Raw genomic sequence first — 19,229 nt, forward strand, 5'->3', positions numbered from 1 at the left:
GCTGTGTGCCAGCGCATCTATACTGAGAGGTGCCTCGGTCAGGGCGTACCAGAGCGGGCAGTGGGAGGATTCCTGGAAGGCGAACAGGTCTACCTGTGCCTGTCCGAATCGGCTCCAGATCAGCTGGACCACCTGAGGGTGGAGTCTCCACTCTCCCCTGAGGGTAACCTGCCGTGACAGCACATCTGCTGCAGTGAAATGCGGCATCAGATCCAGCAGAGGTGAATGAACAGTCGTGGGAATTCAGCTCAGTGAGCATGACCGTTCGGCTCCGAAGAGAAAATCTGAATGAGTGGTTGCATACCAGCTCCTTTTATACCCGTATGTTCGGAGGAGTGGTATGCAAATACCACTCGCCAATTTTCATTGACCTTTTATCAAAGACCAGAGGTGTCTCGGGCTCCCAAGAGTGACCCCTAGTGTCACTACATCGACACAACATCGAGTGAGTGACAGATAGGGAACTTACATAGTGCAGCTTTAAGTTGAACTCAGTTTAACTTTGTCATATCGACAACAGTCACTGTTGCTTATGTTGCAGAAAAATCACCAAGTCAAATTGAATATGAAAGACTTCCAGTTGCTTTGTCGCTGCAAATCTGTGTACGCCCCTTTAGTGTTACAGGAAGCCTCTTTGTTTAGCTATGCTGTTTATCGCCACCTGTTTGAATTCCCTCACATTTGCGTAGAGTGTGACAGAGGTAGCGTACTCCTTGGCATGCCTTTGGCTGAATACAGAGAACACAAGGCAATGAGTGCCTTTGGTTTGTCTGCTTAATATATAGCTACTGTGAATGCTCATGTATTAGTTATGCAGCACTTGTTGAGAATTCCCTCCTAGTTTAGCCCCTAGTCACAGTCATTCTTAGCTAAGCATCGTCTATCAATATTGCAGCCTTACTCGGGGGGTTTCACAGCACAGGCTCCTGGTGTTATACTGTTGCCGCCCTGGTAGAGCTGGTTGCCATAGCGACAGCTGTCTAGGATGGAGGGAGTGAGTTTGAGACGATATCCTGTGCTTCAGTTTCAGGGGCCAGTGGGAACATTCCTGAGCACACAACCCTGCCAAAATCTTATCATTGCTACTTAGTGGTTAGCTCGCCCCCTCCACCATACAAAGGGAAAATTCTTGCCATCCATGGCATAACTTCACATACAAGAAACATGGAGAATATGTTTAACTGACTAAGAAGGCATGTAGAACAGGCAACAAACCAAATAAAAAAGCCATCAGAGTAGGGCTTGGTGATATATTGAATGTTCACAAAACAGTATATTCGCCACGTTTTTACTGTTAAAGTAGAATGATTTTAATATGCATTTTATTTGGCCTTTAAATTTCCTAAAGGCCATATTATTAGTCTTGTTTTGTGATCCCGAATAAGAAAACATTAATGTTCACTAGTGTAAACATCAGTAGCAAAATGGCGTTAAAGTTGGTAAGTTCAATTCATTTTCATGAATCAGTTTGTGAATCAAACTGTGTGTTTCAATTAATTGATTCAAGTAGTGTAATGCATTACATTTTAAATCCTTGTAATCAGATTACAGTTACTGACTTTAATTTAATTACTTTTAAGTACATTAAAGGTTTATGCTTATTTCTTATTTATGTACATGAATTATGTCCCCGTAACGAGTCACTGTGAAGGAGAAATGTGACGTGCTGAGTGTATGACTTGTGTGTAACAATTTGTTGAGCAGAAAAGTGTTTTAGAAAGTAACTTAAAAGTAACTTAATTTGTAATGTGATTACTTTTCCAATTATATAAGTAGTAAAGTAATCTGATAACAATTTTAGAGAAATAATTTGACATTTGTAATGGATTACTATTTTAAGTAACTTACCCAACACTGGTATGGACCCTTTTCACATATCCGGGTTTGGAATGTGGAAGTAAAACGATAGCAGGGTAAACTTGTATAGCAGTGAATGGGAGACCACAGCAAATATAATTTTTGCTTACCCGTTTGCTCCAACAGCAAAAGAAAAAATCCACTATAAGCTATAACAGCTTTCCAAAAGAAGAACTGCTGCATTACAGCAGTCAGAAGAGAGAAAGATGGCAGATTTTCTGTCACTCCCTCAGCAGCTGTATGAGAAACCTCATCGCCGCTGTGGTAACTAGTGTTTTAAAACTAACTCAAGGGTAATATACAACAAAGTATAATGTTCTAAATTTACACTTATTAATTAAAATAATTTCAAATATAAAAATGTTTGCTAGATTTATGCTGTAAATCATCACAGTCTATGAAAATGGTCCATTGTTATATTAATGCATATAAATGAAAATTATTTAATATCTTTCCTCATGTTCATTTAGAGAGGAAAAAAAAACTGTGTGGCAAACATACCTTGATTATTTTTAAGTAGATTTTTACTGTATTTTACTTTTGCATTATGCATTTTGGAACTACTTGGCAGAACAATGGCAGTTTGGTTGAAATGATGGTTCCTCTGATTGAAAAAAAAACAAAAACAAAAAAAAACTCTTTCAGCATTTTAGAGTAAATACATAAATATAGTACTACTTATTGCATATCGTCAAAAGACTGAAAAACTTTTAGATTTAACTATTTTAGCTACTGTATTTTGCACAGGCCTACCTCTTTTTAGCTGTTTTGCTAGTGGAGACACTCTATGGTGGCAATATTATGTAAGAGTGTGGCCTGATAAGGAGCACAGAGTGAAGGTAGGAGGGAGATTCTTACCTATTAATCTTACACAAGCCTTTCAAGTGGCCAACGATTAGATTAAAGAGGCATGCATTAACTCTCCAATAAGCAGAGAAGGATAGATAGTGAAGAGGTGTCATTCTGTAGAGTGAGAGAGAGAGAGAGTGAGTGAGTATGGGCTCCTACCATTTTACAAGAGGCCAAGAAAGGGTGATAGTAAATGTCAAAAGGAGGAAGGAGAGGGTGAAAGAGTGTGAGTAAAAAAAGAGATTTGTGATTAAAGAGAAGTATGAATTAACTTCAACCCAGTTTAGAACAGCAGCTTTGAATGGACACTATCTTGGCCTGATGACCTTGAGCAAGTGAGGCCTTAAGTTAAACACTGCATGTGTACCCACAGAAGGAGAGAGAGAATGAGAGCGCCCATGAAAACAAATACACACACATTTTAAGATGTTTTATCTAAGATATGAAAGTTAATAATCTGTTTCTGTAAAGGTGTTTGTGTGTCTGCAAGATAACATGTGAAGTTGGCAAAGCACAGCAAAAATGAGTCATGACCCCTGTTGTGCAACTGTACCGACTCTAAATGACATTTGTAATGAGCAGCAGTGATATGTAAATAACAAATACTCTCCATGTGGCTGTGATTAATACAGTATGGCAAATAGCTAGTCGTATATTTCACCCCAAACAACCATCAAACACCAACTAACGTTCCTCTCACACCCGCACACTGTGTGATAACACACGGGTGTGGACGTTTGCCCGCTGAAACAGTTTTTGGCCAGTTGAGAGCGTTATATAATTTAGGCTGATCGAGGTTCAGCCTTGTGGTGATTCGTTGTGTTTATGCATCTACATGTATTTACAGCTTCTCGGGTCAAACTAAAAGTAAACTATGGAAACAGAGGCACTTAGCTAAATGTAGGAGCAGTGCAGCCAATTATAAAAACAATCAAGGTTTTATATAACAGTGGTGTTTGAAAGTAGGTGGTCATTACAAACTGTTTCAAAAACTAGTGATTTAATGCACTCAAGTGGTTATTTGTTATTATTAGGCATTTAATCATTAAAGGTAATTTAACCGTATTTACAATTTTGTTGCTTTTTATTTTTATTATAATAAGTGGGCATGATAAGTCCCAGTTATAAGTTTAGCTATATGACATTTTCAGTCTTACATTTCCAGCAGTTTTAATAAGAAGAAATAAGCTAAGAAATAATTGCTACAGCTAATTTTAAGACTTCTACTGTATATGTAAATGCCCTCTGTTATGATTGGCTAACCTGTTTGCAACCTCTTCGCTCTTCAGAATAAGTAACAATGCCTCTGTCAAGTTGCTGAATATTGAATATGTGTTGATATGTAAACATGGGCGGTCATCTGCTCTTGTGATCATGGTTGTGATGTCAGTACCATGAACATTTCTGAATGACCCATGTTTCCATCATAATTACCATAATGAGTCTGTATACAGAAGGGAGGTTGAACGGCTGGATCACTGGAGTAGTCAAAACAACCTGGAGCTGAACACGCTCAAAACGGTCAAAATATGATTGTGGACTTTAGGAGGAACACCCCAACACTGACCCCTCTCACCATTCTAAACAGCATTGTGGCAGCAGTGGAGTCATTCAGGTTCCTGGGCACTACCATCTCACAGGACCTGAAGTGGGACACCCACATTGACTCCATTGTGAATAAGGCCCAGCAGAGGTTGTACTTCCTTTGCCAGTTCAACCTGCCACAGGCGCTGCTGATACATTTCTACTCAGCAGTCATTGAGTCAGTCCTCTGCACTTCAATAACTGTCTGGTTTGGTTCAGCTATGAAATTGGACATCAGAAGACTACAAAGGACAGTTTGGACTGCTGAGAGGATTATTGGTTGCCCCCTGCCCTCCCTTCAAGAACTGTACACTTTCAGAGTGAGGGAAAAAGGCTGGAAAAATCACTCTGGACCCCACACATCCAGCCCACTACCTTTTTAAACTGTTGCCTTCTGGCAGGCACTACAGAGCACTGAGCACCAGAATCATCAGGCACAGGAACAGTTTTTTCCCTCAGGCTATCCATCTCATGAACAGTTAAAATTGCCCCATTGAGCAATAATTAATGTGCAAACACGGCTTAGTCTATTTATATTTATACAACATACCACACCTCTTCTGCCATACATTCCCTTGCTTCTGTATATAACAGATTTGTATTTGTATATTGTACATAGATAGATAGATAGATAGATAGATAGATAGATAGATAGATAGATATTGTCTTTTTGTGTATTTCCATATATATTGTATTTTCTATTAACTTTTATTTTTATTCTATATTTTTATTATTTAATTATTCTCTGTCTTGTTGCTGTATTGTTTGTGCATTGGAAGCTTCTGTCACCAAGACAAATTCCTTGTATGTGTAAGCATACTTGGCAATAAAGCTCATTCTGATTCTGATTCTGATAAATGACTTGAGGCCTCTGTTTCTTAACGTGAAATATGTAAATGTAGCAAAATCAATGTGTTTTCAACTGAAAACTTATTAGTGTGGATGTGACTTATAAGGATAGTTTCACCCAAAAATGAAAATTCTCTCATACTTTACTCACCCAAACGCCATCCCAGATGTGTATGACTTTCTTTCTTCTGCAGAACACAAACGAAGATTTTTTGAAGAATATCTCAGCTCCGTTGGTCCTTTCAATGCATGTGAATGGTGGCCAGAAATCTGAAGGTCCAGTGGTTAAATCCACATCGTCAAAAGCGATATGATAGGTGTAGGTGAGAAACAGATCAATATTTAAGTCAATTTGTACTATAAATCTCCACTTTCACACCTGAAAGTCACATGTGGCGCCTGTTTTGTTTCACTTTCACATCTGAAAGTGAAAGTGATGATTTATAGTAAAAAAAGGACTTAAATATGGATCTGTTTCTAACCCACACCTATTGGTATCACTTTTGAAGATAACCACTGGAGTCATATGGATTATTTTTATGCTGCCTTTATCTGCTTTTTGGACCTTCAGATTTCTGGTCACCATTCACTTTGAAAGGACCAACAAAGCGGACATATTTTCTAAAAAATTTCATTTGTTTTCTGCAGAAGAGATATTTTTGGGTGAACTATCCCTTTAACTAGACTGCGGAGGGACTTTTGCAATATTATTATTACATGTTGTTGTACATCAACATCTTTTTATTTAAAATAAAAAAGCTAGGAAATTCCAGTTCTCCGTATTATGATTCCTAAAATAGCCTACATTTATTACAGGGAAAGTCCTGCATTCATTGCCATTGTCAAGACCAAATTGTCAGTTATTTACCAAATTGATGTAGTACAGAAATCAGTTTTATGGGTCTTTTTTAGATAGCTACACCCCCTTTTGCTGAGTGCACAAGAAACATAATACTGTCCTACTGTTCTCATTGTTTATACACTAGCTGATGTTGGTTGTTGAACTGATTGTTTTGGGTTTGAATGAATTTACTATATGGAATCATCCTATCCTCTTTGTCAGTGTGACAGCACTATGCTCCTTCATCCAATATGGAAGTCTTTGCTGATCCCACATCTCTGTGTTCCTTTACAGTGGCTCATCCTCAGGAAACCCATCATCCACCAGGAAAACTGGTCATCCAGTGCTACAAGTGTGGGGAGCCATGTAAGGGAGAGGTTCTCCGGGTGCAATCTAGGCACTTCCATCTAAAATGTTTCACATGCAAAGGTAAGATCTTTTTGCAAAATACCTGTTTTGTATGATCCAACTTATTCTCCTCGGTTCATCCATCATTTGAAAACAGTGTTGAGAGAGCAAAACCGATGAGTTTCTAGAGAAAGCTGTTTCTTTTTTGCCATTTTGACCTAATATTGACCTTAGACATGCCATTCTATTGCATACAGTGTCAACTTAAAAACAAACACAAACACAAAGACAAGGATAAGCTTCATTTAATGAACCAAATAGCTTTCAGCTGTGTTTGATATAATGGCAAGTGATTTTGTAGTACTAAATTAACAATATAGCATGAATACACAAGCATAAGGTATTGGAGTGATGGCTGCTGGAAATGGGGCCTGTTTAGATTTGATCAAAAACAACTTTTTCAAATAGTGATGGTGCTGTTTTTTACATCAGTAATGTCCTGACTATATTTTGTGATCAGTTGAATGCCACTTTGGTGAATTAAAGTACCAATTTCCTTCCTAAACAGCAAAATATGTACATTATTCCAAACTTTTGGCCGCCTGTGTAAATGTTTAAAGTAGTACCAAATTCCTCTAGTCTGAGCATTATTGGGGAATGTAATTACATTTAGCTTCATCCCAGTCAAAAATGTGACCACAGGACAAGTGAACAAAGCTGGATCTGATATAGCAGATGGTTCTGGGGTTGAGTAGAGAGTAACTTACAACTTTATTATCTGATGAATGAAACCTTAAGTTAGTCCAAAGCTGTATCACTCCCCCTGAGCACTACCAGGGTAATTTCATTAAATGGGCTAGTCACTCTGTGTTCAGTCTTCTGTGCGGTTCTGTCTTGTTTGGATCTGGGGTGGTTTTAAACACATAATTTGACAGGAATTAAAGAAAAGCATCTTTAACTGGATTTATTGGTGAGTCCTTCTTGAAATGTGGTTTTGGCGAGGAGTAGATTCACTTCGTCATCAGAACCCTGCTGAAAAAAAGGTTGTTTGGCTAGTTTGTTTTGATGGTTTTGGGTGCTAGTCAGCTGATCTGGCTGGTAGACTAGAAAAAAAAACTCTAGCTAAACACCAGTTTGGCCATCCTGGGAGTCCAGCTAAGACCAACAAACCATTTTGGGCTGGTTTAAGATGTTGTTGTTTTTTTTTTCCAGCTGTGAAGTTCCTTCAGGTTTGTTGTGGTTCTGACCTTCTTTATTTAGTGTAAGTGTGTTTGGCTCTTTGTCTCCAAACTTATTTTCATTCTCTGTGCCTTGTACAAGTTGACCAGCCAAGCCCTCAGGTCGTATAAGAGAATCTATTGTTTATGTGCTGGTGTGTTGCCAATCACAAAGAGCAGACCACTTATTTCCTTCTGGAAGCCAGAGAGAGAGTGTTCAGTCACTCAGTCTGCCTTTGTTCGAGACAAGACAGCACTCAACCATTCCATTTTTCCCCAAGAAAATAGTGCTTAGAACATTCCAGGAAGAAAGATGGTTAGTTTATGCAGTCTTGCTAAACTGCTCATAGATAAATGTGTCGTCAGCCATTTGAATGTCATTGCCATGGCAACCATAATAACAGGTAACTACATCTGGCTGTATTAACTGTGTATGTGGAATAGATAATACATGTCAGTGCGCCCATAAGCTTCTGTTCTGAGCAATCCTGTAAAAAGCCCTCTGAAGCTGAGGTCTCTCTAGGTTTTCTTCTGTAATCCCACCTGAGAAATTCACACCACCTGTTGCACAGTTTTAGTCATCACTAATCGCTGACACCGCATTAGTGTCCTAGAACAGGGGATGAGAGTGCCATGCTTGAATGAAATGCTTGTATGCCTTCTCAGTTGGTTTGTTATTCTTGGCACACCTTTGCTAAATAAATGACAATACATGGAATTTCCTCAATGTCACTCCTTGATTTTCTCTCACTATTAGATGTCATATGCCATAACGTTTGATCTGGAAAGCTAATTACGACCTGCATTTGGCCCGTCCCATTCTGGGCCAATTACACAAAATTTACATTTTTGATGTCTGAATAAGAGTGTGAAGAAACAGTTAGCAAATGCTCATACTGTAACAATATAAAACATCATCAGATTCAATTCAGGATCACAGCCTAAAATAAAAAAGTACATATTTTTTGTACATGTACTATGGTAATATCATGGTTTTCTTGAAAAGCACCATGCTAATATTGTTGCACAACATTTGTGCAATCTTTGCACAACTAAGTATTTTTCTAAATAATTTATTGCACATTTTATAGTTCATTTTATTGTACTGTTGTTTTTATTTATTGTTATTTCCTATTCTGTGGTTTATGTATACTACATGAAGGGATAGTTCACCCAAAAATGAACATTCTCTTATCAGTTACTCACCCTCATGCTGTACCAGATGTGTATGACTTACTTTCTTCTGCAGAACACAAACTAAGATTTTCAGAAGAATATCTCAGCTCTGTGGGTCCATATAATGCAAGTGAATGGTGACCAAAACTTTGAAGGTCCAAAAAGCACATAAAGGCAGCATAAAAGTAATCCATACAACTCCAGTGGTTTAATCCATGTCTTCTGAAGTGACTCAATCTTTTTTGGGTGAGAACAGACCAAAATGTAACTCATTTTTCACAGTAAACATTGACATCTGCAGTCTACTTGGCGATTATGATTTCAAACTCGATTACACTCCCTAGTGCCACCTAGCACTCTGCGCGTGTGTCAAGCTTGAAATCATGATAATGCTTAGAGACTGCAATGGAAAAATGTACAGTAAAAAATGAGTTACATTTTGATCTGTTCTCACTGAAAACCGATTGGATCGCTTCAGAAGACATGGATTAAACCACTGGAGTTTTTAAAAAAATAATTATTATACATTTTTTGCTGCCTATATGTGCTTTTTGGAACTTCAAAATTTTTGTCACTATTCACTTGCATTGTATGGATCTACAGAGCTGAGATGTTCTTCTAAAAATCTTAATTTGTGTTCTGCAGAAATAAGAAAGTCAGACATATCTGGGATGGCATGAGGATGAGTTCCTTTAATCCTATCCTTATAATGGTATTCTTTGAAATACCATGGTATATGAATAATATGGTAATCATTTAATACCGAAGTATTTATCAAAGTACCATCAATGTACCATGGTAGCTCCACAGTATACGTCTGTAAGTGTTGTGCATCTTGTCTTCACCTGAATGGACAAACTGGGAATACTGAAGTGCATTTATCCACTCCCTTTTTAAAAAAGCACAGTGTTCAAATATAGAAATAGTAAGAATTTCTATATTAGTCTTTACTAGTGATGTAGTTTAACACATATGAGAGCAGCACTAGGGATCAGGTTAACTAGATCAGTGACATGTAGTCCACTTACAATGGATCCATAATCTTATGGATCTTCCATGTGTCTAGTCAATCAGCTCCATTGCTGGAAAGCAGGATTGAGAGTGTTACATAAGGGCTAATGTGACTTTCTCTGTGGATACCTGGCAGGAGGGTTTCTGCTGTGGTGACCTGCCAACACTTGAACTCTGGCAAGAACAGATGCAGTGCTCTACAGCTCACTTGTAAGCTAATGAGCCTCCCTTTGCTCTATTAGTTCCATTTGTTCACTTTAAGCAAAGTCACTTATTCTGCTATACTGAGCATGTGCAGCCAACATCTCCATCTCCAATCCCTCTCTCTATAAAGATCACTTAATATTCATGTCCATATCTGGGTCTCATTTACTAACTGTGCATACTAATGCACCTAATTGACCCTAAAGTTTACCCAAACATTCTATCATCAATAACCTCATGTTGTTCCAAACCTCTATGACTTTCTTTCTTCCGCAGAACTTAAAAGGAGGGTTTAGGTAGAATTAAAATTCTGACACGAATGCCACTATTCAGTTCTTATTATTCAGTCTATGTCACTATTCCTCAGTTACTATTCGTTTTTATTGTATGGAAAAAGGTGTAATAAAAGTGTCTTGAAATGGATATGATTTGTGTGTGTTTTATGCAAATTGTTAATTGCAGGCTTGAGCTCCTCATATAGGATATTCTGGATTCATTAACATTAAAAAACTTTTGTGCGTACACCAGTGTTTCCTGCACCACTTTCCAGCAGAGCACCACCATTGAATCTGCAGCACCACTATACTGAATCCAAAGCAAAATAAAATATTTTTCTAGAAATTTTAAGAAATTTACCTGAGTTGTGATTTTACTATCTAAATTGAATGTAATGCAATAAAAAGATTGTGAATCGCAAAATAATGGCAAAAAAACATCTCTATTGAGTTTTCCTCACAGGCTGCATGCAAAAACAATACAGCAGTCTGATTCATGAGCAAATTACACTTTTGAACGGGTTCTTTTTATAATTAGATGAGCTCACGAGTTACCAATTTGAATCAGTATGACTAAATATTCACGGAATAACTCGCTGAATCAGTCAGCTTGGTTACTATTATAAAATATACAATATACACAAATTATATGTTAAAAAACTGTACTTTAACTGCATATTTTGATACTGTGTGTATATATATATATATATATATATATATATATATATATATATATATATATATATATATATATTTTTTTTATTTTTTTTATTTATTTTTTTATGGTCTTTTGACTTTTTACTGGGATATGGAAAGTAGAGAGGTGACAGGAAATGAGAGGGAGAACAGTGGTAATAGGATCAGGAAAGGACCTCACAAGCCGGGACTCGAACTCGGGTCACTCGCGATGCATCAACACCACATAGATATTTTAATAACTAATATATGTGGCTTAACAGTCGCTTCCCCACTGCAAACACAGAATTCTGTAGAAAACATTGATGTTTTCAGCAGAAATTTTATGAGAGAAACATTTCTGTGCACATAAATACCCAACCTGTATGCAGTTATTAGTGAGTGAAACCCTCTGTCTTTCTCCACATCCCTCTTCTCTCCCTTGAACTCTCTATATCTGTGTGTGTGAATGCTGTGTCAGTCAGAGAGCCTGTGTGTGCTATTTCGGGCATAGTCTCTGGGAGTCGTTAATGTGCTGCAATGCTTGAAATAGCTCTGCTGATCCCCATTGGGAGGAATAGGAGGCAGAGGAGGGGTCCCACGTACCTCTGCAGAGACTGCCAGTCTGTCTGTGAACATGTGTGCTTGTGTGTTAGCCCATAAACAAAGTCACTCCACAGCGAGTTAATGAGGAATGGCAGATGCCTCCCGGATGTCAAGGGTTACATGCCTAAAGATGTCATTTCAAGATGTCATTCTAATAGCCTTCCTAGAAGATGATGTCACAGGATAGCCTTCAAAACAACAGATTAGTTTCACACATTTTCAAAGTGAGCCATTAGCAAGAATTTGACCATTTTATTGATATATGAAGATATTGATATTTGAAGATAAATATAGTTGCTTTTTTATTGCTTTCTGTTAATGGGGTTTTCTCTACGATAACCAGATTTTTGAAATACGTATAAAAATCGATGAAATTAAATAAGAGGTAACTGAATCACAATTCTGCAGCTGTATTCAGGGATAAACACAACTTAAATGTGAAGTGTGTGATTTCTGTGCCACTAGTGGTACAAAGCGGAATTGCAATCTGTTTGTTTGAGCGGCCCAACGGGGTGCAACAGAACAACTAATGGTCTGAGTGGAAACAATGGAAGACAGGGTGTGTTTGAATGTTTTTTAAAACAGTCATAATTTTAGAGCCAGTAGTGGTGGAGAAAATAAATACATCACATTTAAAGAAATAATTCAAAATCGTGTCATTATTTACTCATTATTTACACTTATGACCAGCGTTGTGTAAGTTACATAAAATAAGTAATCCACTACAAATTACTAACTACTTCTATAAACATTTAATCAGATTACTTTACTGATTACTTGGTCTAAAAGTAATCACATTACTAATTATTTTATTTTCAAGTCACTTTCTAAATCAATTCTTTTTAGAAAAGTTTTTGGTTTTCCACTCATTCAAAACGTCTATATTTCTTCCGCATTCATTGTCACACACCCTGTCGCAGAAATGCTAACAGATGTTCAAATGTATTATACCTATTACCTTAGTGCAAGTAATGTACTTAAAAGTAATTACTTTAATTGAAAGTTAGTAACTGTAATCTGATTACAAGAATTTAAATTGTAAATGATACACCCAACATGCTTATGACCATGTAGACCCAGTTACTTTCACATTACTTTCTGTAGTAATCGACAACCCTCACAAAAAACTTTCTGCATTTTTACATTTTCAATAAAACATCGTTTAGTATGTTTTTTTTTTTAAGCAATTTGAATTATGGGGACACTAGAAATGTCCTCATAAACCGTATTTATAGCATAATACCCTTGAAGTTACCTGTTTGTAACCTAAAAAAATGTCCTCGTAAACCACCCAAACACACACACACACACACACACACACACACACACACACACACACACACACCCTTCTTCCGCTCTCCCATTAACCAAACAGTTGTCAGTTGTAAGATAACCCCTCCTGTTTTCACAACCATACACATGCACACACACATCCTCGATCACATTTTCCACAGTATCTTTCTCTGTCAGTCTACAAACTGGACACTCATAAAAGCGATAATAACTCAGAGCACACAAGCCATCATGAAAGCATCAAACAATTTACTGCTCTCACCATAAACCCAGTATAAAATGTTGCCTTGGATACAAAACACAAACTGTTCTGAAACTAGCCCTGTAATGTTAAGACCTATGGCTTCACACAAGCAAATGGTAGAAGAACCAATTAGAACCAGAGGTCACCCTGAGAATGTTCATGGGTCTTTATCTTTAGAAGTATGCTGCTCTGTTTGTGAATGATTGATTTCCCATAACAGCTTCACTTCCAGGGAGAAAAGAAGCGTATTAATTTATGATTATGGATTAGAGGCCAACCTAAGACATAGATGACAAACATAGTGTTTGTTCTGGTATCAAAGACATACTGAACATTATCTAGTTCTTATATGCTTCTCGATTTATTGACATCTCATCACAGTAACTTTTTTTCTTTTTTTTTTCTTTTACATGTTCAGTGGTAATATTATTGAAGTACTTTGAAGGTCTACAGTATGTAAACACTATGGCAATGATATATCAATATAGTAATCATTCAGTTCTGTGATAAACACTCACTGAGCCCTTTATAATTTACACCTGCACCTACTTATTCATGTGATTATCTAATCAGCCAATCGTGTGGCAGTAGTGCAATACATAAAATCATTCAGATACAGTTCAGGAGCTTCAGTTAATGTTCACATCAACCATCAGAATGGGGGAAAAAATGTGATCTCAGTTATTTCTACCGTGGCATGATTGTTGGTGCCAGATGAGCTGGTTTGAGTATTTCTGTAACTGCTGATCTTCTGGGATTTTCACGCACAACAGTCTCTAGAGTTTACTTAGAAAAATGCCAAAAACAAAAAACATCCAGTGAGCGGCAGTTCTGCAGACGGAAATGCCTTGTTGATGAGAGAGGTCAACGGAGAATGGCCAGACTGGTTCAAGCTAACAGAAAGGCTACGGTAACTCAGATATCCACTCTGTACAATTGTAGTGAGCAGAATAGCATCTCAGAATGCACAACACGTTGAACCTTGAGGCAGATGGGCTACAACTGCAGAAGACCACATCGGGAACTTTATTAGGACCATAATGTCCTAATAAAGTGCTCAGTGAGTGTATATCAAAGTACCACGGTATTACTATCTCATGCCATCATTGTACCATGAAACCACAGTACTTTGTGGTACCACACAATTCTTCTCTGGGTTGAAAATATACCCTATCTACATAACCTACATCACTACACTTTTTGCCTTGTCAACTTTTAGAAGATTATTACCTTAAAAAAAAGTGTCAGGAATTTTCACCAGTCAATTTCCAGTGCACATTATTACTGTAAATGTGCTGTGCACAGCCATGCAGTTTATATGAGTCAGCTATGAAATGGCTCATGGGAAATTTATCTCTGCACAGAAAGGATATAGTATGTGTTTAAAAGTAATTTACCTGCATTCCACATAGATTGCCATTAAGTAACACAGATGTAATGTTTATTAGTTTTATTCCACATAATATCACATTGCTGAGGTCAGATACAGAATTCTGGTCCCAGATGAATCATGTACTTTTGATATGGAGACTCAGCAATCATTTTAATGATCTCCATGTTGTATTGTGCAGCATTGCTGGATGTTCACGTACCCTTAAACACAGGCACCATGCATGATGTGTCGCCATTAGAATCTGCTCACTCAGTCAATGCAGACTAATACACCACTTCTCTAATCAGAAGAGCTCAGCATTATAGAACATCGGAGTGCATGTTATCGATGTTTATGATCTCCACACAGCTAACTGGAGTTTGTTAAAGAGCTTTAAGTCAATGTCTATTAGCTTGGGTGACATCTATATTCTAGCATACTTTTAAAAAAAGTTGACAAAATTAACTTTAAGCAGAACTACACCTTTAAAATTGACAGTTTTCCTCTTCTTGTGATAAGTCAGCCATGATCATAAGTGGCAGTAGAGTGTGTGGACTGAGAGACATTAGACATTAGAACCAAGGCTTTAGCATTGTGTCATGTGTTCTTTTGTGTGTTTTTGCGCTTTTGGAATTTTTAGTTTATTTTGAACTTTTCTTTGAAGTTCTGATTTTTCTGTAAAGTCTATTTCACTTATTTAGGATGGTCTTGTGCATTTGTTTCTATTTTTCCCCTTTGTCTGCCTTCTGTTAAGAGAAACCTTACACTTCCAGGAAAATGGATCAAAAATATTGATGACTCAGATTATTGTCCAAGCAAATGCCCTAGAATGAGAATGTCCCTCCCCAAAGTATGTAGCAAATCGTGGTTCATGGCTGCAACGTAAACTAAAGGCTATTGGCTATTTTTAAAAAGATGAGTCCTTAATGTCTCCCCAAATTTACTGTTTCGGAAATGTGTCTTAACTTTTCGCCGTGCCATTTCATGAGATCTTAACTCTCTCCCACAGACTTACCAGTCTAAACCATCTCTGAAAATGAGGTTGAACAGGCCTGGTGTGTAGTATGGTAGCCTCCTTTATCATAAAAATGTTGATAGTTTCACATGGATAATAAAAGTTCACATGGTCCATGCCAATAGACCCCTCAAGCCATAAAATTGTTGGGAATCATTTATCTGATCTCACAAAGAGTTAAAGTGCATACAAATGAAGAATAAAAGCTGTAGCACAGAGAAGAGAGGAAAGGAGACTTAAAACAGGATGTGTTGATTGTGTTTGCCTATACATCCCACTGCTGTGATATTTCAGAGAGAGATGTATTTGAAGCTTCATCCCAAATGCACCTCATGTGTCCATCTTGCAACATGTACACATAGCTGCAAGAGAAACTAGCAGCAGAGAGGAGAGGAAACCCATGCTGAAACCACACTATCCACTAAAGTGCAGGGAGAAGGCAGCATGCTGGGGAACTCATTAAAATATTGATGAAGTCTGTGAAAGCTTGTTTGATGTCTGCATATACTGTACTGAATGGGAAAGCCTGGGCTCTCTGCATTACTGCACTCGGACAGATTGCTAAACTCAATGTGGCTTTCTATCTGAGGTTTTTTGTACCTGAACTTGAAGTTAATCTGAACTGAAAAAACTTAATTGAAGCATAATGAAAAAATATCCTAACACTCTGTCCTAACCAGTGACTAGCAATTTGTCTTTTCACACTCAGTACATTTGCATGCACTTTAAAAATTCGATTTCAGTCAGACTAAAACAATAATTTGTCATGTAAATGGATTAGTACCAGTCTGATTATTGTGAAGTTGGACAACCATGCCTAGATATAGCTTGGATTCTTCCAGTATGTATACACGTTAATCAGGCCACAATTGCTCATTTACTCCTTCAACTATTAAATTACAAATTGTGTCACGTATACTTGGACACAAGAATTGTGTTTACTGAAAAGTCTCCATTGTCAGCCGAGATATCCAATGTTCTTCTTTTATTTGTTCATCAGTACAATTATCTAGTTCTTATATGCTTCTCGATTTATTGACATCTCATCACAGTAATGTGATGTAAAAACATGTTTTTACATGATCAGTGGTAATATTATTGGAGTACTTTGAAGGTCTACAGTATGTAAACACTATGGCAATGATATATCAATACAGTAATCATTCATTACCGTGATAAAAGTGCTCTGTGCACTTTTTTTTTTAATATGCACAGAGCACTTTTTTGCACATTTTTGTACTGATGAACAAATAAAAGAAGAACATTGGATATCTCAGCTGACAATCCATTTTTTGTGGATAAATAAAAGTGTGTTGAATTTTTTTCCATTTGGACTATGGTGTATAATAAGAGACGCTCCAATCTAGGGCACGACACCGCTTATGCGCATCCCGAGGTCGATGTGCTTAAGTGTAACCAGAGTGCTTCAAAAGTACGTAAATGTAATATCACTGTGGGTGCGCAACATGTAGTTCACGGCATCCAACAGTTTTTTCTTTTGCATCAGTTTATTAAAGCAATCCGTTGTCTGTCAGGCACCCCAACATAAAGAATCGGCATAATAACAGGAACATTGCTTACAGCAGGCGATTTAACTTTTCACAGTTTACTAGCTGATAGTAACTACACGCAATGCACCGCACGCTTAAACATTACAAAAAGTGGCATCTTTAATTCATCACTTTTAAATCACCACAGCTAAAAATATTAAACTTACTGGTTTGTTGTTGGACGACTAGTGGATTATCCTGTCCCATTTGTTGAATGTGTGTCTTTCTGTGACTTCTGTCTGCTTGTTTTACATCAGTCGTCTTCAGTCAGTCATTTAAATGCTGCCAAATAGCCGATAGATATTCTTATAAAAATCTTAATTTGTGTTCTGCAGAATAAACAAAGTCATACACATCTGGGATGGCATGAGGATGAGTAAATGTTGAGAGAATTTAAATTTTTGGGTGAACTATTCCTTTAAGTCACTTTTTTGATGGATGCGAGAATGGTAGAGCGAATTTCTCTGTTATATTTTGGAATTCGTGTGTTTAAGCTTCAGTTTCACATGAATTGAAATTTCATGTTCAGTCCGCGACACCTGGCCATTAAAGCATCATGTGGCCACCGTCTGTAACCATAGCAACAGCTCCAGCACCCATACAGGCACAAGAGTTTTCACATTTAGGCTCACAAAATCTTACGAAAAACTATTTTATATTATATATTTATACATTATATATAATATTATTTTCACATGTAAATAAAACATTTCACAGTTTTTAACCGTGGATTCTAAATTCTTAGAATTCGGATTTATACATTCAAAGTACGCAGCTCATCCAAGCTAATATTGCAGCTGTTAGCAGTTTAATAAATCACACTAGGACAAGTCACGATTTTAATTTGATACATTTTCCATTTCAGTGTAAAAGGAGTAACAGAGAACGCTTTCAAAATAAGCCTGTGAGCATTTTAAAGTAGTCATGCATACAACAGTGTGGTGCTATTAGCAAAATTTTATGGGATGTGACATTTGTTAGATGAAATCAATGACGATGAATCAAATTTAAATCTTAATGTGAACAACTGTGATCATTAAACAAGGGAAGGATGTTGTTTAATGAAATAATATGCACACTACACACCCACGCTTGAGAATGAATGAGAGGTCCCACACTGCTTTGTCATACTTCACACACACATACACAAACAGATCGCACATGATGCACATTATGCGGTGTGTTTAGTGTATGAGTGGCTGTGAACACTCACACGAACTCCTCCGGTGGTGCCCTGAGATTTCACCTCACAAGTATTTCAGCATTTCACCGACTACCACATAGGAGGAACTCAAATGTCTGTCAAAATAAATGTTCTACCAAAATAAAAGCTCTGTATAACTGGATGAAGAGTGAAATTGAAGACATTATCACGTAAAATCATTACTATTGTAAAGAAAAATTTTATATTCAAAGTAATAGCAATAGTACGACTAATAACAATAAAAATAAATGGTGTATTATTATTATCATTGTTATTTATAATTTTTATATGTAATATCACAAAAACAAGTGTACTGAATATCAGCACACTGTGATGAAGCTATAGCAGCCTTGTGCCAGAGGTAATCAGATTTTTTTTTATTAATGTTTTCACTGTGAAGCTTTGTTGTGCAGCATTTTATTTGACTTTAAAAAAAAATATTTTGGTTGAAAATGAATGATTATATTTTTATTTGATTAAAGCTTTATGTATTCATTTGATTACGTATATTCAACACTGTTTTGATGATAACATTTAATTAAAACATTAAACATGGAATCCAAATGGATTTAAATGGAAAATGCAGAATTTTGATTTCATCAGTAATCTGAGCCTGTTTATTTATTGCCGAGGTATCGATTTAGTATTGTACCGAGGTACCAGGGCTGGTATTGTACCGGAAGCCAAAATTTTGGTATCGGAGCAACCCTACTTTATGTTCATATCAGGCACACTGAAAAAATTAAATAACCTTGTGCATGTATGTATGCACTTTTTTCAAATATTCCGACCGGATGGTTATTTCCTTTTAAAGCCGCACGTAACCGGCAAAGTTTAAAAATCTTATTTTAGTGCAGCGGTTGGTTGACAGGTAGAACTTTTACCCTAGAAATCATTAGATTCACCACATTGGCTTGAGGAGTCAAAAATCTCTTATTTATACATGTCATGTATATACCATTATAATGGATGCCAAGCCCCTGAATGTAGCCCTAGTAATTATGAAATGAAAACAAGTATGATGGATAAAAATAGACCATGATGGAAATTTAACAACTC

The 19,229-nt window shown here is 36.9% G+C and overlaps 1 protein-coding gene across 15 annotated transcripts in view; it reads left to right on the forward strand.

The window, feature by feature from the left end:
• Positions 1–19,229, forward strand: part of LOC127423628 (actin-binding LIM protein 1-like) — a 114,056-nt gene that overhangs the window by 43,367 nt on the left and 51,460 nt on the right. For all 15 annotated transcript variants that reach the window (XM_051668097.1, XM_051668111.1, XM_051668106.1 and 12 more), the window contains exon 2: positions 6,275–6,409. In XM_051668097.1, coding sequence (XP_051524057.1) covers positions 6,275–6,409 — 135 coding nt within the window. The remainder of the gene's footprint in view (positions 1–6,274; positions 6,410–19,229) is intronic.

Source organism: Myxocyprinus asiaticus, chromosome 32 (assembly GCF_019703515.2).
Source record: "Myxocyprinus asiaticus isolate MX2 ecotype Aquarium Trade chromosome 32, UBuf_Myxa_2, whole genome shotgun sequence".
NCBI classification, from domain to species: Eukaryota; Metazoa; Chordata; class Actinopteri; order Cypriniformes; family Catostomidae; genus Myxocyprinus; species Myxocyprinus asiaticus.